The sequence below is a fragment of the Tribolium castaneum genome, chromosome 2, assembly GCF_031307605.1.
Source record: "Tribolium castaneum strain GA2 chromosome 2, icTriCast1.1, whole genome shotgun sequence".
Classification (NCBI taxonomy): Eukaryota; Metazoa; Arthropoda; class Insecta; order Coleoptera; family Tenebrionidae; genus Tribolium; species Tribolium castaneum.
Window position 1 is genome coordinate 16,051,596 of NC_087395.1, and position 26,322 is coordinate 16,077,917.

The following is a 26,322-nucleotide window of genomic DNA, read 5'->3' on the forward strand; positions in this document are numbered from 1 at the left end:
ATTAAGTTTTCTAACAGTTATTTTTAATAACGTAGAGGTGAATTTGATGTTTGCTAAAAAATATTAAGTATAACAAAAAAATTAAAACTTGAAAGTTATTTAGGTATATCTGAGGGTATATCTTCCAAAACTATTTAGAATAAGTTTGCGCACAGACATATCTGTTGATACATTTGTTCTTATTTTTTTTAAATATAATTAAACAATTGTACAATGTGTGTTAGAATGATTCTCATCTAGTAGTCTGTGTGATGAAAAATCAGAAATGCCGCTTTATAGTATTAATTTAGACATGGAATATTTACTAAGCCTACAAGTCGGAAATAAACTTCGATAATAAAAGTGTTTTCTTACACAGTGTAACAATTTAGTTGCATTTTACCATTTTTTTAAAATTAATTAATTGACAATTTATGATTTCACAAGTGACAGTTTTGACATTTATTGACAAATCAATTGAGCAGAACGACATAAATTTTTTGACATGTAAACCAATTTCAAAGTTAACTAGATGAGAATCATTTAAAAACACATTGTATATTTATTTTATTCATTTGTTTAATAAAAAACTTCCAGATTTTGTCACAATGTTTCATGTTACAAAACTTTCCTATCATATTTTTAAGCTTAAATAGATTTAGTGATAGTTGCACCTTGAGCCCACTTGTAATTTCTTTCCAAAATTACGTTAATTCAGCGAACCTAATATGGAATTACAGATAAATACAAGAACAAATTGACAATTCAGCAAATGTTGCGAAACAACACTCTAATTAATTAAATAAAAAAATAGCTACAATAAAACTCGATAGGCGAGCAAAGTATTTTATACTTTGGCTTTTATTCTTAAATTCTGAAAGAGCACCTGGAGAAGTTTAATGGAAATTAGTCTTATTAATTAATCTTGGCGTTTCTAAGGCAAAATGGGGAAAATAAATTACGTTTTTTGTTGGTTTCGCGTGCTTTATGCACGAATTTCTATTCCAGATGAGAGATTGGATCAAATGAGCGAAATAAATTTTGACATAATACATATTGATTACAATTTTTTCTATACTTTAACTACGGTTGCCATTAAATAAATAACTGATGATTACAAAGTAAATTAGCACAGCTGCGTTTCCATTACTTATATTCACTACTTCTCTGGCTATAAATAGTCGCAGTTGAAAAAATTCAAACTACCCCAAGAAGGACACCCTCCGAAGGGTGGCTTTGATCAGAAAAGGACACCCTTCAACAACGTGTACAATCAATACAAAAATTCAACCGTACGCTTGCGCTTGTTGATTCTCCGTACTTCCAGTTTAGTTGAAAGCAGGAGAGTTTGTGATACAGGGGTCGTACGACTTTCCCACCCAAAAGCTCTAGCTGCTGCTGGAGTTGGTAGCGGCTGTTGGCTCCACTACTCACCAACAACAAACGAGTGGAGTGGAACAGTTCGTTGTAGTCGTTAGTGCTCGTGGTTTGTGTTGTCGCGTTGTGTTATTATTTTTGTTTTAATTATTTTTGGGCTCCAAATACACCCCAGGCAAGGGCAGTGAAGGGTGAGCATTTTTACAATAATTAGTCAAAAAAATTGTACTAATTACTTGCGCGTTAATCGATCGCGTTGTCTGACCTTTTACATTATTTTTCAGTTCAATACACATTACGAAAAATTTTTGTATGTTTTTACACAGTCACGTCATAAATTGCCCCACTGATAACTGCGAATTTTTGTGTCATTTTTTAAACATGATAATCAGAAATGATAAACTCAGATGAGATAAATCAGCTCACACAACTGTGGGCTCCTTGTTATTTATTTTACATTTTTCTTTGTTTTCTTCTTTATGTTCACATAAAAAATGATGAGGCTACATTTGATACGGTTGTGACATTATGTAAATCACCAGGGGATGGAGAGATCCATCAAAATTGGAGCTTTATGGCCTTAGAGACGCCTGGTAACCGTTTGGTAGTCTGGGGGTAGTGACGCAAACATTGGTTTAATTAAGTTCGACTTGTCTGATTTAGATAATTGGATGATCAAGAGAATTTTTAAATTTTTTGTTCCAACAAACTGTGGGAATAATTAAGAAAATTGCTCTATCCTGAAGCGGTTAGGTATGTTTTTATTTTAATAACGGACTTATAATTCATTGAGGGGAAAATATTAAATTGTGATTATCATTAATTAGCATTTATTTGTTGTAAATGACTCTAATTTTATTGTCCTTTGTTTACAAATATCCGAAGATAAAAGTAAATTGTTTTTCAATGTCGCTCAAGTATTGTTGTGCACTGGGGCCACGTGAAATTTCCGTTTTTTTGTTTTATTTGTGCTAAGTGCTACCGATATTGTTTGAATATATTGACGTCAATTCGGTAGGTATTGATTATCCACAGCCGCTGTAACTATTATTTACCCTCCCGTTCGGCGGATGAATTTTTATCGTTACTTTCATAAAAAAAAACAAATAAATTTGAAGTCTTGACACCATAAATTTTATTCTTCAATTATCTGGCAATAAAAAACAAGTCTAGTACCATCTTTAATCTTCAGTTATCTCTACAATTGTTTGTTTTATTAAATTTATGTTATTTTTCGTTATTTTTATTTGTAGGAATACCTGCATTTATAATTTCCTATTTTTTGTAACATTACAATATTTATTTTTGTCCTGTAACTGAGATGTTCAGTACTATTCGGAAGTAAAATTACCGTTGGGGGCGCCACTGAGCTAGGTCGAAAACAGTAACCATAAATGGCGGGAAAATGTTTATTCGGATATTTTGAGCGTTGTACGAATTTTGGGGCTTCACAATTATTACATTGCCTATGCGGAATGATTATTGCGTCTTTGATGCAAGAAACTTATGTTGACAAATGAGAGATGACGAGGAAAACACGAATAACGAATGACTGTTTGGTTCACTTTCTTTATTGGAAAATTATTACAAAGACATTGAAAAGCCTACCTTTTGGCATAATTTACGTTTAAATGTATCAGCAGTTGTTAATCTTAATTGTAGTTTTGTAGATTTACCGCAGCATTTCATGATTTTTTTCTATGGAAAATTCTAACCTAAAATTCATAACACTTCACTAATTTATTGGTTTCTTGAGCCAAACTTTGTGTTCGCTGTGATCCATTACTTATAATCTTTAATTAGACAACTGTTTGATAACACTTTGTAATCAAAATTTAAATATTTTTCACTTTTTATCCACTTTCAAGTTCCAACAATAAACACATTATACCATGAAAAACTCCTGACCAAAGTCAACGCTAGTATTTACCACCACGTACTTTTAAAGTAATTCTGTCTATTGTAAGTAATTAACACTATACACGCAAAATTGTTGAACAATTCATTAAATGTCAGTTAAATGTGGCATTACGAAAATGTCTTTACTGTTTTCGACATAGTTCAAAAGTCATCACCAGAGGGCGTCTAGTTAATTTTATTTCCGAATAACGAAATAAGTTCTATATAATAATAATAACTATAGAATAACGTAGTTATAACATTGTAAAATTTTGTTTGAAACATAAATAAATAAAAGATAGTATAAAATGCAAATTGGAGGAATGAAGTACAGAATTTATTTCTTTAATTTTATAAGGACTAAAACGTGGACGTAAGTTTTTTCAAATTAGAAGGTTTTTAATTTTTAGCCCGTTAATATCTAATATTAATAATGCGTTTTTTCCTCTGTTTTTTTTAATTTACTCCTTTATAACTTATAGTCCGAAAACTCGTGGTAAAAAAATTGTGTTTTCTCTAAGCTCTATGTTTGAAAACAGATTATTTTTAATGTAAATAAACAAAATAAATATCTTACCCAAGTTAGCGTTTTAGCGAACAGGACACTAAGGGTGGAAGCCCTTAAAAGTTTTTATTTTTTGTATTTGTATTTCCTCCATCAGGAAGTGGTCATAAATTAATTAAATTTTTACACTATTTTTTAAGAGTGACGTAAATATTTTATAAATTTTTTAGTTGTTTTTAAATGGAAACACAAGAGCCAGAATCACTATTTTAATATTTTTGTTTAATAAAAACCTCCCCTTTAAAAATATTGTCACCAACTTCCCGTTAGTGACAATATTGTCTTCAAATTTATGTAAAATACGTACAATAAAATGTCAGTTGTAAATTTATAATTTTTTTTGTAATATTTTACATTTAAATTAATTTGTAGACTTGTAGAGAAAAAATTATTGATGGACTTATCTTGTTATTGCACTGAACAAAGGTTCACAAGTTTTCGGTGTTATAACAAAATTGTTTAATAACATCTAAATAAACAAGTATATTGCAAAACCAATTATTACATTTGAAAGAGAGGATTTTATTACATACGTTGCAATATTTTTCTTAAATTTTTCTAAAATTGGACTTAATTCGTTATCGCATTGAACACCCGATGATCTCGTTGGACAATAAAGATTATTATTATTATTATTATTACATTCGTTTAATACCCGTTAAAAATTGTCAAAAACCTACTTTAGCTGTCGAAAAGATTTTTGTTAATTTTTTAACCAATGGCAAGGCATTACCGAATTTTAGTTTTTGATTTAATCATTGCTAAAATTCCGTAAGAGAAAAGCCTTTGTTTCGCTAATGCTATTAGCACAGTAATAAAATCATGGAAGGAATTTCGCTCTATGTGTTATACCTTCAGAAATTCTGCATAAAGTCTGGAACATTTGCAAATGACTAGTTTACGACTTTCAAAGCCATCCCAACCCTCAACCCTCATAAAACTATTTGAAAGGTCTGAATTTGCTTCCAGGTATAAATAAGCCAAGGACTTTTGCAACTTTTTGACTTTCAATTCAAATTATTTAAGTCCACATAATTCACCTACAGTTTCGTCGACTGTTAAAATTATCACCACAAAAGGTTATTTCCCTGTGCAAACATTACAAAACTAAAACTATGACATTCCACTAACCTTCTAATCCTCCTAAAGCCCTAATTAGGCATTTGTTACGGCACTGTTGGCTCAACCAGAGAAGCGATGCCCAAATGTCATGCCGGTTGCTCTCCTAAATTATTTTGATTATACGCTATGAGGAGCATTCCAATTTTTTTCACTCGTTTACTAAAACAAAACCTTTATTTGGTCAAGTTCTTAACTGTATTTCGATTTCATTGAACCATTAGCGTGGCATGCAAAGGGGCGTAAAAGACCACGAACGGCAATTAAAAAATAGGACTAAAAACCTAATTGTTTATTTAAGCTTCGCTTAACTCGTTCTCTGAAGATAACTGTACGTCAGACCAAAGCTAATGCCAAAGCGGTTTCCCTGCAATGAATTCGGGGGCACTGGGGTCACATATTGATTACTCTTATTTTTCTGGCCGAGGGCAAGGTCATGTGCCCCTGGAATAAATAAGTCATGACGGTATGGATGAATGAGCCGTAAAATCTAACTGTTGCCATGTGCGTGCATTACCCATTGGGGAGGAATTAAAAGGGCTCTATTTTATCATCACACGTGTTCGAAAGGCGAGCTTTGTAAACCGAAGCAACCCCGACATATGCAAGGGTCCGGAGTCCAAATATTGGGTGTAGATGGGGAGATTTGGTGCTTTTGAGGCGACCTTCCAAGGCAGGCGAGTCTGTGTGCCTTCGGCAAGAAAGGTTGATGGCTTGGCACACATACCTGAACTTTTGATTTTAATTAAGTGAAATAACAAACTCGGGTTTGCGTTGTAATGAAATTTTGCATCAGAATTATGGGAACACTACAACAATCATCTTCCTTGTTTCGTCACCGGAACTTGGGATAAACAGCCGAGAATTATTATGCAGAATGGCCGTGCGATTCATAAACAAGCTATCAAACACGGAAATAGATTCAGTTGAATGACCCAATGAAGGATTACTGCACCTGTGGTATTGTAAAACACGTGGTTGGAAAATAATCGATACTGGGGAAGGGTTAGGGATCGCCAGGGAAGGTGTGGATATCCGCTGGTTGTTTTTAGAATATCATAAAGCTGCAAGCTTTCCGCTGTGCTAATGGAAGGAAATGGTCCAAGATCCAATTTTAAAATTTAACAAAGCAATTTGTTATTACAAAACACCAACAAATTTTAAAGATTAGGCATATTTATCCAACATTTTCTGGAACGTTTGTATATGCATGCTTCAACACTATTTCCACAACTATTTTCAGTTGTGACGTATTTTATATTTAGGCATTTATTTTTGTATTGGAATTTGTTTTAGCAAGATTGGTAAATTATAACAAAACTTGGGAGTAGTTAATATTCAAAAATAATAATAATAATAAATAATAAAACAAAAGTTGTGAAAAAAGCTTTGCAATTAATTAGAAAGGAACGAAAATGTGTAGAATGCGACTTTATGGTGCAAAAATATTTTATGGCGAAGATTCAAATCCTTTCGTCAAAAATTAGCCAACGGTACTTGGTAATTAGTGGAGAATTTATTGGAAAAAGCTCGTGCTGAAACACGAATAAATTTACTCTTATTGCATGTCGTTAAGTGAATTTTATGTAAGTTTAATTTTGGCATAACACTCGTAATTTATTTATTTCAGTTATTCAGGATATTTAATTTTATGATGTCACGCGAATTTAATCGTTTCTGACGGAGAATAACTCTCGTAATTATGAAAACAAGGTGTGACAGACATTTCGTTGGCTAGTTACTCAAAGGATTGAAGAAGTTAAATGATCCACAATTTCACACTCAAAGAAAAGAAAAATGCGAGTACAGTAAAATATTTCTGTAATAATTTCAATTAATTTAACTAAAAAAATAAAAAAATGACTTGTTTTATTTTTATTCACACATTTTCTTTTCCACAAGTTGTTTTAAAATACTGGCGTTTGAAGTTTCCTCATGAAAATTTTACAATGAAATTTGGGTTACAAACCAAACCAAACGATTCTCTCTGTTGTCTTCTAAATACAGGGTGTATCAGAAATACGTGCCTTAATTTTAACGGGTTACAGAGCTCAACAAATAAAACATCTTTTCTATGTGTAATTCTTTTTAATTTTTGTTTAATTTCACTAAAACGTGTACCCGTCTATGAGTAAAAAAATTGAAGAGCCGATTTATTTTACGTTGTGATAGAAACAGACAATTTGAACATTTTAAAACAACAATGGAAATTGATGTTATAAATACAAACTAATTATTAAACACTGACCGGATCGTTTGCACTAGAAATTTTCATTGTTTTCGAAATTTTGTTTCATATACTCTGTTGGAATGTGTAAAAAAACAAATTGGGATAGACATCAGTAGTGTTACACTTCAAATTTGGTGAAAACTTAAATAAATTTGTCAAAAAATGTTTCCATTTTTTGTCAAAAATGTTTCCATTTTTTGTCAACTAACTGCGTTTAGAAATAGTTTAGACTGGCAGTCGTCAATTCATTGTTTTTCTTGATATGAACTTCAAATTTTAAAAGAGATTTCTTTGTAAGTACAAGAATTTTAGGTCTAAACTCTTCATCATAAACATTTTTCCCTTAACTTTAAGAAATGGTAATCATCGATGAAAGAGAGAAAAACTGAACCTTTCCTGCCAAGTTTTACGTTTTTTATTAACAAACATTTGGAAAAGTGGATTGTCTAAATAATATTATGTACAAAATCTATGAAATTTTGGGAATTTATCTAGGCATTTACAAAATACGTAAGTACTTGTATCAAAAATTGGACTAATTTTTAAGAAAGTTGAACCTGTCGCTGCTTGGCCGCCTTTAGCATTTACGTGAACTTTAGATTCTGTTTCAAATTATAAAGTTATTGGAATTCACGATTTTGTTACGTTTTTTACACGAGAAGACCTTCAATATAATTTTTTGGGAAATTTAAAAAGACGACGGGAACTATGAAAGATTCTTGATGACCAATTTTTGGTACGAGATGTTTAACTAAAAATTATGATTGAAAGAAAAGCTTTTTAGCATTGAAGTATGTTTTAAGTTATGTATTTAATATTAAAATAAATATCGAAAAATTTCAAAAATGTGAACATTAATATTTGTCGCTATTCAATTATTTTCTTTTTTTAAGTAGTAATCCCAAAATTCCTACGTTTTCTACGTCCCTGGTTAAATTTGAAGTAAAATTATGTCATTTTATGCATTTGACAAAACTTATAACCTTGACATTATTTTCGACATAAACCTCTGGCATAAGTTACTAACAAAAATTTTAATAAAAAAGAATAGAAATATATACCTTATCCACTAATATAAAATTGGCTCGTTCAGTGACCCAACTCTCCCAATAAAGAAATTCTAGTTTGCACCAAAAAAAGGAGGAAAACAGTGAAAATTATAAATACCAATTTTGCAAAATGTTACATAAAAAGTTGTTGTATTTTTGAGTTTTATTAAGTGTTAAATTAACACATGTATTTCTGATCCAGCCTGTATATTTTGAGTTCGTTGGGTCTAATGTGGTCGGTACCTGCTGCGAAATATCCCATTTTTTATTGCCCGCCTGTTATAAATTTCAAGTTTTCGGCATATAGAGTGCAAATTAAAGTTTTGTATTGGAATGGTTTGCATGTTACCAGAACCATTACATTTCGACTTATTCTCGTTACTTGTGCTACAATAATGACAATGTAACAAGAAAATTATGTAATTTGCATCATTCAATCTGCATAGAATTACCATTTAAACTGAATAATGAAAAAGGTTAAAAATAATCCATGCTCATTTTTTCCTTAAGTGGATTTGCTATAAATACAAATAATGAATAATTCGCTCCATGACGTGTTATTATGTGGGAAGTCTCAGTTATCCACTCCAGGTCATCATCCTACTCGATCCTCTGCTCTTCAAGGGAATAAATAACGCTCAAGCTGTGTCAAATTTCATTATTACTAAATAATTATCTGTGGGTATAATCACCGAGGGATTAAACAGGATTAGTCTGCGCCAAGTCCCAGATTACACGGGTAATTTCCCCAAAAAGGTGCACGATTTGGAAAGCGAAAACGCTTTATCTCGAAATTATTCAAGTCGCAAGTACGTGATGAAACTGAACGATCCGTTCGGTTAAATAAACTTTTAATGGAATTCAAAAGACCTGTTTATGTCGAATTTAATCAAAAGCGTGCTTATGTAACTGAATCACTTTTCATCGGTTGCACGGCCGAAAAATTTGTTATAATTGGATGCAGTGTCTGGAATTTTAATTGTGGAATTTAATTAGATTAGGAGATGGTCGCAGCAATTCACTTTCTCTTGTTTCCTAGTGGTAAAATGCCAAATTGCGCGTTCATGCTTCTGACATTTAAGTGCAGTTTTATTGGGATTGTTGCGTTCTATTAATTGCCACCTGGACGGATTCCAAGGCTCGGCGAAAACCATCGTGGAGACATTTGCAAAAACTGGTTACAAAGTGACAAATCGTGGCAGTTTCGCACAAACGGCCATAAGGAAGTCGATAGAATCTAAACTGACTCGCTTTTGGAGCGATTTTGTCGCAAGAATGTAACAAGACGAAAAATGCGGTGCATCTGCAAGTCGGGTATTTCTGGACGGATGGCCTGGAGGACATTCCCGGTGCGTTTTCCTTGCTTTATTTATAATTCCAGTCTGCATTTTTTCCTCAAATTTCGCGAGGTCGCCTCATTTGAGACCAAAGACGGCGGTTTTAAGGCCGTGATTAGCGGCGACCTTGATTAGATCATCTTAACTGTTCCCGAGTTTCGGCAACGGACCATTTAGGCATGTTGGCGAGCTGGCTCTCTTATATGGACCGAGAGCACAATCCTTATGGTCAATGCCGTCTTGTTGCCTGCAAGACTCTGTGACTCACTGCATATGTCGAAACGTCTGTCTGCCAAGTGCTCTTCCACTTTTCTCTTTTAATCTGGTTTACACACGGGTTTCTAATTTTTATTATTTAATTTGCATGTAATCACTTTATTACATATTATTTGAAAAATGGAGCTCTTATTGTTTCAAACTAACTTAACTTTCTGTAGTAAACATCAAGTTGCGAAATTGTTGGGGAAATTTTTCTCATGGCTTAAATGCCACCAAATTTGTACGTAATTACGACTTTTGTTCTATTGTGTGACTAGGAATGGGCTGAGATGATTGATTGTTTAATGATATTCAAATTAGAGCACGGTTTTTGCATAACAGCCACTTCATTGTGCTTTCTTTTCACCATATGTGTCACAAACTACCAACTGGGAGCACAGAGATAAACACGGAATGGAATCCCGGCTAATTCTGGACTGTTTATTACACCAGCGTTGCTTTGTAGCAAATGTCGCGAGATTTAATGAAATAAATTAGCAAACGTAAAAAGCACAAAAAATGAACCGAACTGTCTTTCTCCGATTTTAGTAAATTGATTTTAAATAAAAAAATCAGAAAAATGTTTTTTTAGAAAATTGCTTTAGTTTAAAAAATGCACTAAAAAGTAAAAAAGTATGTACAGGGTGCTGCATTTTGGATGTCCGAATAGGGGATCTCTGAAACTAAGAGGTTTAGAGAAAAACGAGTGACACATTCTCGGGTTCGTTTTTTGAGAAAATAATTTTGGTCAAAACCGCATCCCGCTATCGTTTTTTGTTTTCGACTTATAAACAAAAGTTTACTGAAATATTAAAAAATTCATAACTTCCTTATTATAAAAGATATACATTTGAAACAAAGACATTATATACATTAGACACTTTTTTAGGGATATTTTAATAATGTTATCAGCGATTTTTTTCAAGCATTCGTTTAACTGTAATAACATGAAGTTGTATTTTTTTAAATAGGAATCATAGTTGGCTATGACATTTTCAAAAAGTTAATTTTTTTCTAAACTGAAAACAATATAAATACAGTTTGATATTTTATATACTTTTGATAAAAAATATATTTAAAATATTTGAAATTAGTTGGCCATGGAAAAAATATTTCATATAAAAGGTGTGAATAAACTAGAAATTTTGTGAACGGTTATTAAAGTAAAAAATGTGAAATTATAAAAATAAGCTATGTTAAAGTTATTTTCAGTTGAACAAATATACGATCGTCGCAGATTTAAATTATATAAAAAATGTGCAGAAAATTGAAAACGATTGTCACTACCATTTGATGAAACTTTTTTATAATTTAGTGAAGTGCATTGGAGGTGAAGTTGATGTTATGTATTTTTTTACCGCAGATGCGATTTGATTTTGGTGTTTGAATTGACATTTTTTGTAAAATAAAATTTTATTGACAGGCAATCATACAATTATAAGATTTTTTTTGTCATTTCATGTTTAAAATTAGAAAATAGAATGGCAATGTAAGCTTGCCATTTTAAATCTAACAACAAATAATGTTTATTAAATGCAAAAATTTGATCTAATAATAATTTATTATGCTGTTTTTGAATTAATTAGTGTTTAATTTTTTTTAAAATCATAAATACTTGTTAGGTAATACAATTTTCATAATTTTAATTGAAAATTCAAAATTTTTTCATGGCCTACTATAAAAAAACGAAATGTTATGTTTTTTCCTACACACAAATAGACATATCAAATCATTACAAAATAAGCTTTACGAAAATGTCATAGCCAACTATGATTCCTATTTAAAAAAATAAAACTTTATGTTATAACAGCTAAACGAATGATTAAAAAAATAGTTGATAGCATTATTAAATTCTTTGTAAAAAAGTGCCTTTATAATGTCTTTGTTTCGTTTATAATAGGGAAGATATGAATAAGATTTCGCTAAAATGTCAACTTTTGTTTATAAGTCGAAAACAAAAGATGATAGCGAGATGCGGTTTTGACCAAAATTATTTTCTCAAAAAACGGACCTTAGAATGTATAACTCGTTTTTCTCTAAACGTACTCGGACATCCAAAATGCATCACCCTGTACACATCGAAAACCCATTTGTAAACGAAAAACTAAAACTTCAAAACCCCATTTAACCCCTTTAGGGGGTATTTTACTACATAGGATTGCATTGTCACGCAGATTACGTAAGTATGAAAAATTTCAATTCATTGGGACAACGGGAACCCTTTCGAATTTGGCTCCAAAAATATGAAACAGACAGACAGACAACAAAGCAAGTTAAATAAAAGCTTTTAAAAAAGGGATTAGTTTCTAGGTCTTCTTCATAAGAATACTTCAATATTCAGACTTAATTTTGCATTAAATAGATGGTTAAGTACTAACATTTGAACGATTACTGTGTTGTTTCAAGAGTTCAAAATACCGCATCATAACACGGAAAGCACCTAAACCGCAACATACTGGAATGTGATAATTTAGTTAAAATGCCGCAAGTGCACGTTTCTGCCTGAAAATAGTCTTTAGGCAGTTTAGAACATTAAAGAAAAGCGTTCTCCACATCTGCAGTATGTACAAGGTGGTGGCTATTTACTTGCATGCATGACAGACATATGGAGGTAACCGCCAAATAAATAACCTTCTGCTGTATCAGTGGCTCGAAAGCGATTGCTTGTTTTCTTTGAAATGTTCAACATGCATACATTTAAAAACGGAACTAATTTTAACACACTTAAGATAATCTATCGGCTCACAAAGAGAAAATATGACGCAATAGGAAACCTGTCCATAATAAAAGCCTCTAAATACCTTTAAAGCAACACATATTTTCTGGATCAAATCTAGTTCCTTGGTTTCATAAAGTCAAGGAACTGGAAAAGTATTTTAGGTCAATTTGTTTCACTTGATTAATTTAATAATTAGAAAAATGTAGAAGGAAACGGCGCAGCGAGTGTTCTTTTTACAGAAAAATATTAAACGAAATTGTAAACAGCAATTAAGGAATTGCTTGCGGAATTAGTTGGATAATTGGTTGAGTAAACGGTCACTAATGAATTATTAACAATGATCATAATTGTTGGATTATTATTGTTATTATTGTATGTGGAGGAAAAGTGCACTTTCCATTTTTCGTGATTTAATTTGCTGATGTGATGAATCATTCTTGCACTTGAATCCAATCTGTTATTTATTCCATATCGAGCTAGGAAAGGTCGCAATTTTAGAGAAGCACCTTGGCCAATAGACATGACCCACTAAAGTAAATACAAACTGATCATAATTTAATTTTTGTCTGATATAACCTTTGGCCTTAACCTAGGCAAAAATCTAAGTGCTTTTGTCTGGCAGACACAAGGACGCCTCCCGACGCCTCGCCGGCGTCGCCGTCCCAAATTCCAGCAAATAAACTCTCGTATCAATTAACCCTGCGATAAAAGTTTAGTTTTTGCGGTTTCTCGCTCCGGAAACGCAAAAATATTATAATCGCAGAATTTGTATTATCTCAGAGGCGTCCGTTACCCAACTTTCTAAACCTTGCAGGAATAAGGAAATGTTCTAGTCCTCCAAGTCTTGTAATTTCAGATTGAACACGCTATCGCTCGCTATCGGCGTTGATGGATAGACTCCCGAGCTCTATTAAAATTAGAATCTACAGTTAGTTAACGAACGGCATATTGTTTTATTGGCGGCTCTATTCTCTCATAATTCGCTTACTGCGGCAATAAAACGATCGTTTCCATCGATAAGGGTATTAAAGCGTCAAGACGTGATGCTGAAGAGCTCTGGATGTGAATTAAACGTAATTTTTTGTGTTGATAGCCAGCATCCGGTGATACATAATCACTTTATCGCAGCAACAGCTGCATGTACTTTTAATTTTTTCCATGGCAGATGAATGAACACGCTCGCTTTTACGCGCTTTCTTTGTGATCTTTTTAATGTCGTACAGAGCGAGGTAAATATTTTCACGATGGATTGCTTAATCTCACTAGAATTATTACTACAAGAAGGTTCAATAATTTGAAAATTGATTTGAAGCCACAAAAAGTACTGTTTCAGCTATGACTTTCGAGCTTAATATCTCAGTTATTTGTCAACGGATTGTTATGAAATTTAGAATGCACATATGTTAGGAGGTGGTCTTTCAATTAGGGGCAAAAAAATGACCTCAAGTTGAAAAATGAAATTTTAAAACACATTTCTTTTATTTAAAATTAAGCCAAATTACCGTTGGATAATTAAACCCCGAAAAATAAATGGCCACACAAAAAATTAACCAAATCGCTCGGCTGATCCAAGAAAAAAATTAAATTGTGTTGTTAAAAACTTAATCCAAATTTTGATAGTAATTTGGGCAGTTACCTATTGAAACAATTGATGAAGCATTTCTATGCGGCATTTTGTGTACCACTGAAAAAAACTGTCAAAAGTGTGCGCGCTGTAAGAAAGTAAAATTGCTTTAATTTGGTGAAATTACTTTAAAAACCAAAAACAGTGGCTGAAATTTCTGTGTTGTTGAAAAAGGAATCAATATTAAAAAAGTGTCGTTGGACTTTTTGTGAAATGTTATTTATGAAATTTAAAGTTCAAAAAATCGTCAATAATTTAAAGACACAGGAAGCGTACCTGAACTAAATCCAGTGAGGACAAAACACGTCACTGGAAACGAAGCAATCGTTGGGGCTGTAATTCAAGCTTTTGAAGAGAATCCAATCAGCAGTGTACGAAACATTTCTAAAGTCCTGAATGTTCAAGTGTCTAGAATTTTTCAGTTGTTGTTCAGTCTTTCATTCCTTTTTGAAAGAATTAAAGCATTCAGCACCAGAAGAAAGTCAAAAATATTGTTTTTTAACTTTGCATGGGTGAGAGATAATTGTGAAATGTCCCTTGCGTGACTTACGTTTCTGCAAGTAGGATTGACCAAAAGGACTAGGCACACTTCTTATGGGAATTTAAGGACCACTCAAATTGGAAATTTTTTATATCAATCGATGCATCTCAAAAAGCTGATCAAATCATATCATTGCGCCAAACGTGTAACTTAATTAGGAACGCCAGAAATCGCGATTGAATTTAAATTATTCCTATTGTTGGAGATATTAACTCCTGTCCGCTTAAATCCCTATTTCCATAAAAGTGTCTGTTCCCTATACCTGACCCCCAATCCAGTAATTGTAGTAATACCGCAGTGTTGTAAATCTCGAAGATTTACAAGCTCTTTGTACTCACCCAAAAGCCGCCCCAATGCTTTTCTTATGGGACAAATCTTCACTTTGATTGCAATTTCCCGCGTTCCTAATTAAGCTACACGTTTGGCGCAATGATATGATTTGTTCAGTTTTTTATGACGCATCGATTGATATAAAAATTACTCAATTTGAGTGGTCCTTAAATTCCCATAAGTGTGCCTAGTCCTTTAATTGTAGTGCTCATTTGTCTCATAGAGATCTACGCTTTTGCATCTGTACCCACGTTTAACAGTTTGTTTCTCATTTTTCTCGCGAAACAGACGTCTTCCACGAACGAGTTTTTTCTGACAGCATGTTTCACTGACGATAAATTTTTAATATTCGGAAATAAAATTAACTAGACGCCCTCTGGTGATGACTTTTGAACTATGTCGAAAACAGTAATGAAATTTTCGTAATGCCACGTTTAACTGACATTTAATGAATTGTTCAACAATTTTGCGTGTATAGTGTTAATTACTTACAATAGAAAGAATTACTTTAAAAGTACGTGGTGGTAAATACTAGCGTTGACTTTGGTTCTGTAGTTTTTCGTGGTATAAAGTATTTATTGTTGGAACTTGAAAGTGGATAAAAAGTGAAAAATATTTAAATTTTGATTACAAAGTGTTATCAAACAGTTGTCTAATTAAAGATTATAAGTAATGGATCACAGCGAACACAAAGTTTGGCCCAAGAAACCTATAAATTAGTGAAGTGTTATGAATTTTAGGTTAGAATTTTCCACTGAAAAAATCATGAAATGCTGCGGTAAATCCACAAAACTACAATAAGGATTAACAACTGCTGATATATTTAAACGTAAATTATGCCAAAAGGTAGGCTTTTCAATGTCTTTGTAATAATTTTCCAATAAAGAAAGTGAACCAAACAGTCATTCGTTATTCGTGTTTTCCTCGTCATCTCTCATTTGTCAACATAAGTTTCTTGCATCAAAGATGCAATAATCATTCCGCATAGGCAATGTAATAATTGTGAAGCACCAAAATTCGCACAACGCTCAAAATATCCGAATAAACATTTTCCCGCCATTTATGGTTACTGTTTTCGACCTAGCTCAGTGGCGCCCCCAACGGTAATTTTACTTCCGAATAAGTCTTAAAAGGCTTAACATTTTAAAAAGGCATGTAAAAATTATGTTTTTAAGACTTGAGTTGTTGCATTAATTGGATTTTAATCTTTATCTTCTAAAATATCTGCATTTTAAATTTCATAAAAATCCGTTGACAAATATCTAACATATCAGGCTCGAAAGTCTTAGCTGAGATTAATACAAAAAAGGTTTATTATTTACTCCAACAAAGAGAAGAGGTTTCTTTTGAAATTTGCATTAAAAACTGCTTTGTTTAATCTATTGTTATTTTATGCAATTAGCGATAGTAAACACTAGTACTATCACTGCTACTTTAAAACGTGTTTGTTTTTCATAACATTGTAGAACAGTTAGTAAATTAACGTAATTTAAAAAAATATTTAAAAAAATATTTAAAAAAATATTTCAAAATTTTCCTCTTCCACCACTTTTGGTTCCTTTCCTTGCGAACGCAAGCCTTATTCAATCACAGTTTGAGAAACTGCAGTGAATAGGCAATTTCTTGCAGATCTAGCGATTAAATAATGCACAATTTAATGACATTTGCAATTACAATAGAAGATCGGGTTCACGATTGACCGATGAAAGAGATTAGTTGGGCGCTATCCTTAGAAAGTAAAATGTCGGGCTATTACTTTTCACGGCTTAGAGCAGATTAACGTTGGAGATAATTAAAAAAATCGATTTTGAAGTGTTCACTGAACGGAATAGGTGATCCTTTTAGTAAGTGATATTTCTAATGCGCTTTGCCTAATTAAAACACCAGAAAAAGTAAAGTACGTAACTAATTGAGGTATACATAAATATCAGAAAAGGAAATTTATGGTGGATTTATGCCCGCATAAAATAAAAAGTTACTCGCTTTCTACAAATTAATTTTATGTGTCTCATTTACAAAATAAATAAATTTTGCGACACAATGTTTGCAGTGCGCAGAGAGAGTATAAATAAACGTAACACAATCTCCACCTCTCATGTTTTGCTGCAGATAACATACATTTCAACAAACATCAAAACAACCGTACTTCCACTTATATTCATAGAATCCACGGTGACATTTCCTCGTTCCAATTCATTAATCTTTGAAATGACACAATTGATGCCGTCCTTTTTTGTTCGAGCTTAAAATATTTTCATGTCAGGGAATGTGCACGGAACGGATTTCCACCGTCTATGAATTTGCGTCACAATCTGATTAAATGATACAATTTGCGTGATTCCTATTTCAGGGTTACGATCATGCCTATTGATTCACATGGCAATGTCAGTGCTGTTTTCTCACGAATTTATTCATTTTTAATACCTGATTTCGGCCGGTGATAAGAACATTTTCGAAAACGTGTTAACCTTCACATTTTTCATTTTCATAAAAATTGTCCAACAAGATCATAAATGTAAACCCACAAAAATAGTGACTGTGCGCCAAACAAGGGCACAAACGAAATAAATTCAACTTTTAACGATCACCTTCAATTTTTTTCAATTGCTGTGAAGCTTTCCGGAAACTTTTCTCATTAAAGAGCGTCAATAAGATATGGAGTTCTCCATATTTGAGTGAAGTTTATCCTACAGAGAGTTTAGAGTTTCAAAGAGGGGAGGGAGGTTATAGACAGTTTCCAACTTTTTTAATGTACTATTTTTCATAACAACTGTTTGTCAGTTGAGTGACTCGGAATAATTGTATGCAATAAAACACCAAACCGTATATTTTAAATTTTGTTACAAACAAGTAAACGGAATCATGTAAAGCTTAATATGTGTGTAATTAAAGCGTAATAGATTCAAATGATACACCTAATTACGAATACTAATAGATATTGCGTAGGTTTGTTTTCCATTTAACGTGTTATTTAAAGATTTGCATTTTAAATAATGCAAATGTAACGGTAGCAAATTATTTTTTTGGCACAATTACATTTAGCATAAATTTACGTAATTTTCTTATTAATAATTAATAAATAGAATGAAACGTTTTCACAAAAACAAAAACGAACTTACGCTGGACTAAGTGCTCTTTAACTATTGACAAAATGTTTACAAAGAAAGGAGGTAAGATAGAACGTAATAAAAAAGTCAAGTAGGTATCAAAAATTTTACATTTTAGGCCACTTCTGAATAAAAAAAAACTTTTGAATTGTATTCGGTTGTGACTTGAGCGATTTCGCCAGAAACATAATTTTCTAATTTTTGAAATATGTAGTTTTTTTTGAATGCATTAAAATCAAAGGCATCCTCGGAGACATGTTATTAATTTTATTTAACAATATCTCCAAACATTAGTTAAGACTTATTTTTTTTCTCAATGTTTTTGATATATGACGGAAGTTATTTAATTGTTTGGTAAATAACTAATTAACAAACGAATAAAAAAATTAAGAAACAAAAACTAGCAAAAAAATTCCTTAAATTATGAGATCCGGAAAGATAAAATAAACACAAGTGTTAATTAAACTTAAGTCTCTTCTACTCATTGTTTTTTTGAACATTTAGTCCGGTTTATAGAAGCGTCATAATTTTAATCCACAATTAGATGCGTGATTATCTCATCACGTGACCAAATTGAACGAATTTAATTTGTTTACTGGCGTTGTTAGAAGCGTCATTATGTTAATCTGCAATTAAATGCGTGTTTTTGAACATTTAGGACCGGTTTATAGAAGCGTCATTAGTTTGATCCGCAATTAAATGCGTGATTATCTAATCACATGACCAAATTCAACGTATTTAACTGGTTTATTCGCGTTGTTAATTTGTAACAACGAATTAAAATTTAATGAATCTTTCTGTTTCTTGAAGCGTCATTATGTTAATCTGCAATTAAATGCTTGATTAACTGATCACTTGACCAAACTGAAAAAATGATTGATCCATTCGCGTTGTTAACTTTTAACAACGAATTAAATGTTCCATAAACCGGCCCTTAGGGTTTATAAAAGCGTCATTAAGTTAATCTGTAATTAAATGCGTCATTAACTGATCACGTGACCAAACTGAACAAATTTGATTAGTCCATTCGCGTTGTTAACATTTAACAACGAATTAAATTTTACAAAAGTTTTCTATAAGCCGGCCCTTAATTTTCCAAAATTTTTACAAATAAACGTAGTGCTAGAATCGCAAAAAAATAAAAACTAACCACATCCTGAATTAAGTGGCTAAAATTTTATCGTGAAAACAGACATTTCTTATCAAATTGTTTATTTGACAGCCTTATCAATGCAATATAATTTCAAGTTTGTAATAAATATTTCACACATTTCTTTTAAACATTAACACATGTGTGTGTGCGTTTTTTTAAGTGTGTAAAAATTTAAATTCAGTTTCAAAAAAAAATGTTGAAAACATTGGAAATTCTGTTTCTTGAACTGAGATAGCAATGAAAAAATGAACTACTTTTTAAGGTACCTAATACAACACTGGTAAATCACATCTCCTCATAAGGTCACACAATTGCAGTTATCCTTCAAAAGTGCTGGCACGCTCTACTCATAGAAAAATCCATTTGAAATCTTTTATTTATAGATCTCTCCCGGCTTGTTGCAGAATGAATAACTAAACCGCCTCACCATGGAAGCTGAATCGCCTCCTCTCCATTCAACCATTGCAACTCACACCGAAACCATCACCGAAGAGGATCCACTCAACAGAAGACTGAACAGCAGCGACGAAGCCGACAGTTCCATCACCGGCTTCAACAGTCTGGCCAACGTCACCGTCATCGAGCAGCCGGTGGTGGTGTGTGAAGGCAGTGACAGTGGTGTCGAAGTTGTCGAAACAAACGATTTATACCAACGTGCTTTAAGTTCAAACAGCGGCAACTCGCACGATTTTGACGCCCTGAGATCGTGCGACTCCTCAATCATCAGCTGCTGCTCCAACTACGAGGACGCCTACAACCTCCTAGTGCGGAGGAACTCCACCCTGATCGAGGACTACACCAGGAATGGGGACGTGACAAGCGAGAACGGCAGCGAGAGTTCTTCAGTGACCGGAAGCTCGTCCTCCAGAAACTCAAAACGGACGAACCTTGCCAACAAAAAGAAAGTCAACCTGCAGGACAACAAGACGAAGGAGCGCTCCAGGTCCAAGCCTCCGGTGCCCAGACGAGGCGAAAACCCGATCCGGGTCAAATCAATCGACAGACTCCAAGGGAAAACCACCAAGAAGCTGCTGCCGCTCGACTTGTCCAAGAAAGACACGAAACGGCCGTCCTCAGGCCGCAAAACCCCAAGTGTCACGCCCACAGATGACGGCAGATGGCCCTCGATTAACAGCAAACCGGCCCCCTTAATGGCCAGGTCTCTCCGGGGCACCATGGAGACCCCAAAAACCAAGCAAGAGACCAAAACTATCGAAAAATACGCAACTCTTCCGCGACGAAGAAAAGAAAAATCAAACGAAGAAGTCAGAAAAATCAGTCGTGACGAAATCACGCGACTGGCAACCCCGAAGACCAAGCCAGGGTCTCGTGAAGTGACACCGTCCAAAAACTTCCTAACAAAGAAAAAGCAAAAAGTCAAAATTTACCATGAAACGGCCATACAAACTGCCCTGACGATGACCGACGTTACGAAGGCTCTCGCCGGCCTAAACGTGAGCCCTATGAGCCCCAAGGACGCGGAAAAGTGCGATAAGAGCGAACAGGCCGACTTGAGCGTCAAAGAAATCGAGCTGCTTGGGGCACAACTCAAAGATTTGAAAGACAAATATGAAGCGCTCGGGAGAGAGCATAAATCACAAAGTGAGAAACTCTTACAAACTGAGGGTAAGTTACGAGAGGAGATCGTGGAGAAAGAGGGCTTGAGAGAGGAGCTGAAGACGAACCAGGAGCGCATTTTGGCGATTCTCGGCGAGAACAACCCGAGTGATGATGGTAAGTCGAGCCGCTATAAATAAACAAATCGAGGGGACAAGTTCAAATCAATAATAGAATGATTACACAAAGTACACAGACAGCCAAGGACGGGTTAGCCTCATTAAAGCGTAATACCGTTTTATTATTACTTGACGTCTTAATGTTTGATGCTATTTCCGGAAATCATTGTTGCGCCGCTTTTATTTATCGGGTAATTTATGACAATGTTATGAAGGAGCGGTGTTTATTAAATTTTTGTGCGAAAAAGGGGAGAGTTGTAATGCGAGATAATGACGCTCGGGATTTTTCTTAGCGACAATTTTAACAATTTCGACGACTGGCGTGTTTTAATCGAATAATTAAAAGTAAAACTTGCTTCAGTAGTTGCAAAAATTATAAATTAATTAAATGTTATTTGTTTCAAGGTCTTCTTGTAATTTTCCAGTTCATAATACGAGATGAATACAAGTGAAACTTACGAAGAAAAAACCTTTTTTAGTATTTATCCCAACAAAATAACTAAACCACGTCTAGTTTTTTTAATATACAGGATGCTTCTTTTAGAACCTACATTAAAAACATTTTAATTTCTAATATAGCTAGAGGTTTAAAATTTTGTACACAATCCAAATCGATAATTCTGAATTCAACTAAATTATTTTCGAAATGGCAGAGCTCCCGGAACTACAAAAAATTGTCGCCAAGTTTGAAACTAAATAGTAACCAAACGTTTTTATTGCATATTTGAATTCACCTTCTCAAGCTGAGTAAAATTTACTTAAGTTGTTGGTACTTACCTGTCATAGTTTTGGACATATGTCATATTTTTGTTAAAATTTTCATTTGCAAGGGTTTATCTAAGATACCACAGTCCTTGAACCCTTTGCGATAAGTGAATATTTTTTTTGCATTTGATAATCGAAGGTTTGAATAGTTTTCTAGAATTTTTGAAATTGTCAATTATCAAGATCCATGGCTAGTATGATTTTTTCAAAATGGTTTTCAAAAAACTGCTATAACTCAGTTTTTTCAAATAGAACGACCCTATTTTTTAACGGAAATCGAAAGAACATCGAAATTTATGATGACTTTTATCAATACGTCCTATACCTATCTCTTACAGTTTTTGAAAAAAATCACAAAATCGGATTTTATTTCGTAATTTTTATAGTTAATCAAGTAGATCTTGTAAAACAACAATTGTCAAACTTCAATATTTTATTTAGTTTTTAGCTGGTTCTTTATCGAATAAGCAACAAAACAATAATAGTTTAATTATAGTTTATTATAACTTAGTGAACTATGTAAAGTAACTCAGTCAGTCTGCCATCGAATTTTGAACTTCTTGAATGAAAATGGTAAACAAATAGGAATTTTTTTTATTAAAAGCACAATTTTATCGTATTTTTCTAAAGTTTACTTGATTAAAAATGAAAATAATGAGCGATAATTCTGTTTTTTGCGTTTATTTCAAATACTGTAAAAGATAGATATAGAAGATGTTAACAAAAGTCTGCATAAAAATTGATGTTCTGTTGACTGTAATTGAAAAAATAGGCCCATTCCATTTGTATAAACTGTTTTATAATCATTTTTAATCATAATTTTCAGAAAATCATAGTAGCCTTGGAATTTGACACTTGGCAATTGTAAAAACTTAAGAAGAACCTTTGAATCTTTGGCTATCAAATGCAAAAAGAACTATTCACTTATTATAAAGGGTTCACGACCTGTGATATTCTAAATAAACCACTGCAAATAAAAATAGGTAGTTACTATTTAAAATTTCAAAGTTGGCGCCAATTTCTCGTACTATAAAAGTATAAAAATAAAAATATGTTAGCCGATTACTGCTGGTTACAATAAGAGAAAATCAGGGCAAAAAAAGAAACAATTTGTGTCATTTTTAATTTTTCATAAGTTTTGAATCAATATTTTTTGTGGTGTCTTTGGCATTCGTTTTTGACGTGATTAAGAAATTTTTAAACGTTTTATTTGCTTTAAAATATTATCAGGTGAATGTAGATTAAGTCCAAACAACTTTTTCTATGTTTATGTTTAAAATATCCTAACAAAACCTGAGAAGCTTATACAATGAACATGGTGAAAGTTTGCATCAAAATTTAAAGTCTTATGAAGAGAGTTATTAAGATTTTTGGGATAACAATATGTTATTCGTTTACTACTAGTCTACATTAGTGTAACTGACCCTGATAGTACAAAAGAAGAAGCAGTTTGTAAGAATTTTGATGTTGCAAAAATTGCTAAATACTGACACTTTAAAATGAATATTTAAAAAACTTGACGTCCAAATTTTTTTTCGACTTCAGTATCAGTCTTATTATTATTATTCTACAGATACACATTGGTTTCATCTATTGGTAAAAAACGTTGTAAACTAGTGTAATCAGAATAAAGGATTGTTCACTGAAATAAGATCGAACTGTTTTATGATTTCGAAGTAAAAAATACGGTACACATTATTAAAAAAAAAAATACTGTCGTTATTTTATATTTTGAAATTACAAAATTGATTATTTTTGCACTTGAGTACAACGTATAGCTTCTAAAATACTCAATGCGAGTCTACAGAGAGTAGCAGACTGTCTTATTTACAAAACGTGATTTTTCCAGATGCAAATGTCTCTAGTGATAGCCTTCTGGTGCTAGAATCCCGTTTCCAAAACGTCAGCCAGGTTGTGATCCGCCAAGAGGAAGAAATCTCCAAACTCAACTCCTACTGTCGCTCGCTTCAAATCGACCTCGAGAAAAGCCTAGCCTCCCAGAAAATCCTCGTCCAACAACAACAAGAACTGGAAGCCGAAAGCATAGAACTCCAAGAGTTCATGCAAGCCGAAAAAACCACCCTTTCCGATGCACTAAAAGACGCAGAAACCGAAATTGCAAAACACCAAAAAATGCTGGAAAAGAAGGACAAGGAACTGAACGAGAAAATCGAGGAGTGTAAACGTGTGACGAAACTGAACGAACAGAGATGGTAACAAATAAAAAATTGCGAATTTTGCACTCAATTTTCCTTCCAGGCAGGAGAATTTGAGTTTACAGGCACGCATGGGCGCCCTCGAGGCCAAAAGTAGGGACTTACTGGTGCACCAAGGCAGTTCGGTGTCGGGGACTGCGGTGGCTTTGTCAGCGCTGATCGGGCGCTTGGAGGGGCTTGTCGATGAACTCGTTACGTCTTACAGTATTTCGGACCAGGAGTTGGAGGTTTGTACCCAAGTCCCCAAAATCTGTGATAACCCCCGGTTTCAGGACGTTATCTTCCATAACGAAGCTTACAGTAACAGTAGTAGCAGTCCGGACGCTACCCCGGAGAAGAGCCGGAAATTCCTCGGGGATAAAACCCCGTCTCCGAAAAAAGGTTCCTCGTTCGTTTCCGCTGTCATAAACGCCATCAAAAACGCCGCGGCTCAGAGTCCTTTTGCGGGCCACAAGGACATAAGCAAGGACAATCTGTGCACGGAGAATTCCAGCTCCGAGCTGCTGGACTCTGAAACTGAGCCTTCGCTGATGATGGAGCATGTGCTGGAGGACGTGGTGGTCCCTGACGGTCACACCCATAACATGATTTCGTCATGTCATAGCATTTTAAGCACGCAAAGTGATAGTTTTGTTGATATGTCTAGGAGTAATTATTCGACCGAAATGCCTTTATGTGAAATATTCCCGTCGTTTTCCCTGGTTGACCAGGTTATAGACGTCGATAATTTGGTCACGCGGCTGTTGAAAGTCATAAGAATAATCCAACTGGAAAACGAAGACTGCACTAACGAACTGCAGGAGCAGAGAGACAGGCTTTCCGAACAAGTCGACAAGCAAAAAGAGACGAACAAACTCGTAAGCAAGCAACTGAAAGACTGGGAAATACTCGGAGCGCGGCTAAAGACTGAAGTTAAAGAACTGATGCACCAGTTGAGCAAGAAAAACAACGAAATGGACAGCATTAAGTGCGAACTTAATAGGCAAAGAGAGGAAGTCGAGGTGACTCAAAAATTTGGCGTTTGAAAAATTTATGACTTAAGTAATTTTTCTAGAAACTGAACCAAGATGTGTGCGAACTGTCAACGGCCCTAGCCAAGGCCGAGCTTGAGATGAAGATGCGAGACGAAGAAATATCCGAAGCGCTCAAAAACTGGGAAGAAAACAACGAAATACCACCTCCTGAAGTAATCGCGCGACTAAACGCGGCTCAGACTGAAGTAAGTCGCACAATTCCCACTTTGTGGTTTAACCCGCCGTTGCAGGTCCCTCTTTTGAAAGAGAAACTATCGCAAAAAGAACGACATTTGAGTGAGCTCACTCAAGAATTCCTCGCCAGTAGACAAGTCCTGACTGAAAGCTTGAAAGAAGCGGTAAACGAGGCGAAAAAGCAGTACGAAGCGATTGACAATGCTTTAGAGGTACGAATTCTTGTGTTGTGACTGAGGTAAAAAGTGTGTTCCAGGTTCTCCACAACAATCAAAACGTGGTGCAACAGTGCACACCGTTGGCCGAGCTGCAGAGGGAATTGGAAAATACGAACTTCCAAAGTGCGTCCGCAATGCCGTTGGCGGCACCAGCCGATTGCAACGCAAATGCGGCTCTTTTGCAAGCGATTGCTAATTTACAGATCAACACCACTGCCTAAGATTGTGAAAGTCACAATGATAGTGATGCCATTGATTTTGACTATGATTTGTACATAAATCGGTTTTTATTTAAGTTTTTCCTAGAGATTTAAAAGGCTGAATTATGCCATTCTACGTCCAAGTGTACGAATTTTAACAGTAGGAGGAGTCGTTCCAGACTGTTGGACCCGTTGCAGTTAAACAGACACTAAGGCTTTCTTCACTTTTACAAAATTTTTACGTCATTTGTTTGAAATCGGTGCTTTTGATAAATCCATATTTTTAGATTGTACTATTATGCCATTGTTGTAAATAAATAAATTACGTAGACCTGTTGTTCCGTAATTGTTTTATCTGACAATATTAATACCCCCGCAAACATTTCAGGGACCAAAAAATTAATGTTAATTAAAATTAATCACGTCCCAAATAAGTTTATTTGCGAACTCAATCGCTTGAAATTTGTTGAAATAACTCAAGAATAAATTAAATCACTAATTAGTGTAGTGACATTATGTAAGATTATAATAAACAAATAAAATAAGCAATATTACCGTACACCCAGGAACAAAATAAATGACACCCCGAGCGTATTAATAAAATTAACATTTCATCCAAAATTCCAACGTTCTTACATCCAAAGTCTGATAAAAATCACTAAATATTTATTGTAAAGTGTCTGATTTAGGTA

The 26,322-nt window shown here is 33.8% G+C and overlaps 1 protein-coding gene across 2 annotated transcripts; it reads left to right on the forward strand.

The window, feature by feature from the left end:
* The first annotated feature begins 1,312 nt into the window (after window positions 1-1,312).
* On the forward strand, window positions 1,313-25,961 carry corn (cornetto). 2 transcript variants are annotated; one of them, XM_966557.5, is made up of 8 exons: window positions 1,313-1,547; window positions 19,692-21,021; window positions 23,638-24,001; window positions 24,048-24,231; window positions 24,277-25,005; window positions 25,059-25,223; window positions 25,269-25,424; window positions 25,469-25,961. In XM_966557.5, the coding sequence occupies exons 2-8, from the start codon at window positions 19,716-19,718 to the stop codon at window positions 25,649-25,651; spliced, it is 3,087 nt and encodes a 1,028-aa protein (XP_971650.1). In that variant the 5' UTR covers window positions 1,313-1,547; window positions 19,692-19,715; the 3' UTR covers window positions 25,652-25,961. The 2 variants fall into 2 exon arrangements, with proteins under 2 accessions (XP_971650.1, XP_015838832.1); XM_015983346.2 differs by lacking the exon at window positions 1,313-1,547 and adding an exon at window positions 19,407-19,549.
* Window positions 25,962-26,322: the final 361 nt, after the last annotated feature.